Below are 764 nucleotides of genomic sequence, written 5' to 3'. Positions count from 1 at the left end.
CACACACACACACACACACACACGCCCTCCACCCAGACTCACATCACAGGACTCACCTTACACACTTATCCACACACTTGCTCACACCCATTCACCCCTCAAACTGCCCCTGCTCTCACCCATTCACACCCCCGCACTTCACAGCAGCAGAACTGGCCGCAGGTCTTGGGGTTGATGAGTGCTGGCCGGCCGGTCTGCGCCTGGAGGTTTGTGTAATAGGTCAAGCTTTTCTCTGTCTTCCTCCTGGGGGGGGACAGCACATAGACTGGTGGTCCCGTGTCCTGGGGTCATGCCGTAACCAGCCACTGACCACCACAAACAACTGGAGATCAGCTCTGTGGGCCGGCCAGGGCAGGGGTGCCGCCCTTCCCAGCGGAGGGGTGCCAGGCCAAAAAGAAGTGGGGGAGGCGGGGAGGGGGGAGTTGGGAAGTTCCAGCCCTCCGTACAAGGTCTGGCCTCCACCCTTACCTCTCTCTGCACAGATAGATCAGCTTGGCCACATTATAGCACAGCTGTACATCAACCACCTCACAGGTGATGTATGCGTTCCTGGGAAGGGAGGAGCCCTTGAGAGACCACAGACTTAGACCATAACCCAAGAGACCACAGACCTAGACCATACCCCGAGACTACAGACCTGGAGACCACAGACCTAGACCACAGACCTGGAGACCACAGCCCGAGACCACAGACCTGGAGATCACAGCCCAAGACCACAGACCTGGAGACCACAGACTTAGAGACCACAGACCTGGAGACCACAG

General features: G+C 58.2%; 1 protein-coding gene across 1 annotated transcript in view; it reads right to left on the bottom strand.

The window, feature by feature from the left end:
- LOC106001116 (CSC1-like protein 1) overlaps nt 1-764 on the bottom strand; it is a gene marked incomplete at its 5' end in the record, with an annotated part of 44,481 nt that overhangs the window by 36,297 nt on the left and 7,420 nt on the right. Inside the window, 3 exons of the mRNA XM_013036250.1 lie at nt 120-243; nt 469-566; nt 666-721. Of these exons, the coding sequence (XP_012891704.1) occupies nt 120-243; nt 469-566; nt 666-721 (278 nt within the window). The remainder of the gene's footprint in view (nt 1-119; nt 244-468; nt 567-665; nt 722-764) is intronic.

This window comes from Dipodomys ordii, unplaced genomic scaffold (assembly GCF_000151885.1).
Source record: "Dipodomys ordii isolate 6190 unplaced genomic scaffold, Dord_2.0 Scaffold268, whole genome shotgun sequence".
NCBI classification, from domain to species: Eukaryota; Metazoa; Chordata; class Mammalia; order Rodentia; family Heteromyidae; genus Dipodomys; species Dipodomys ordii.
The sequence above is the reverse complement of the archived record's forward strand: the minus strand, read 5'-3'. Positions and strand labels throughout refer to the sequence as shown.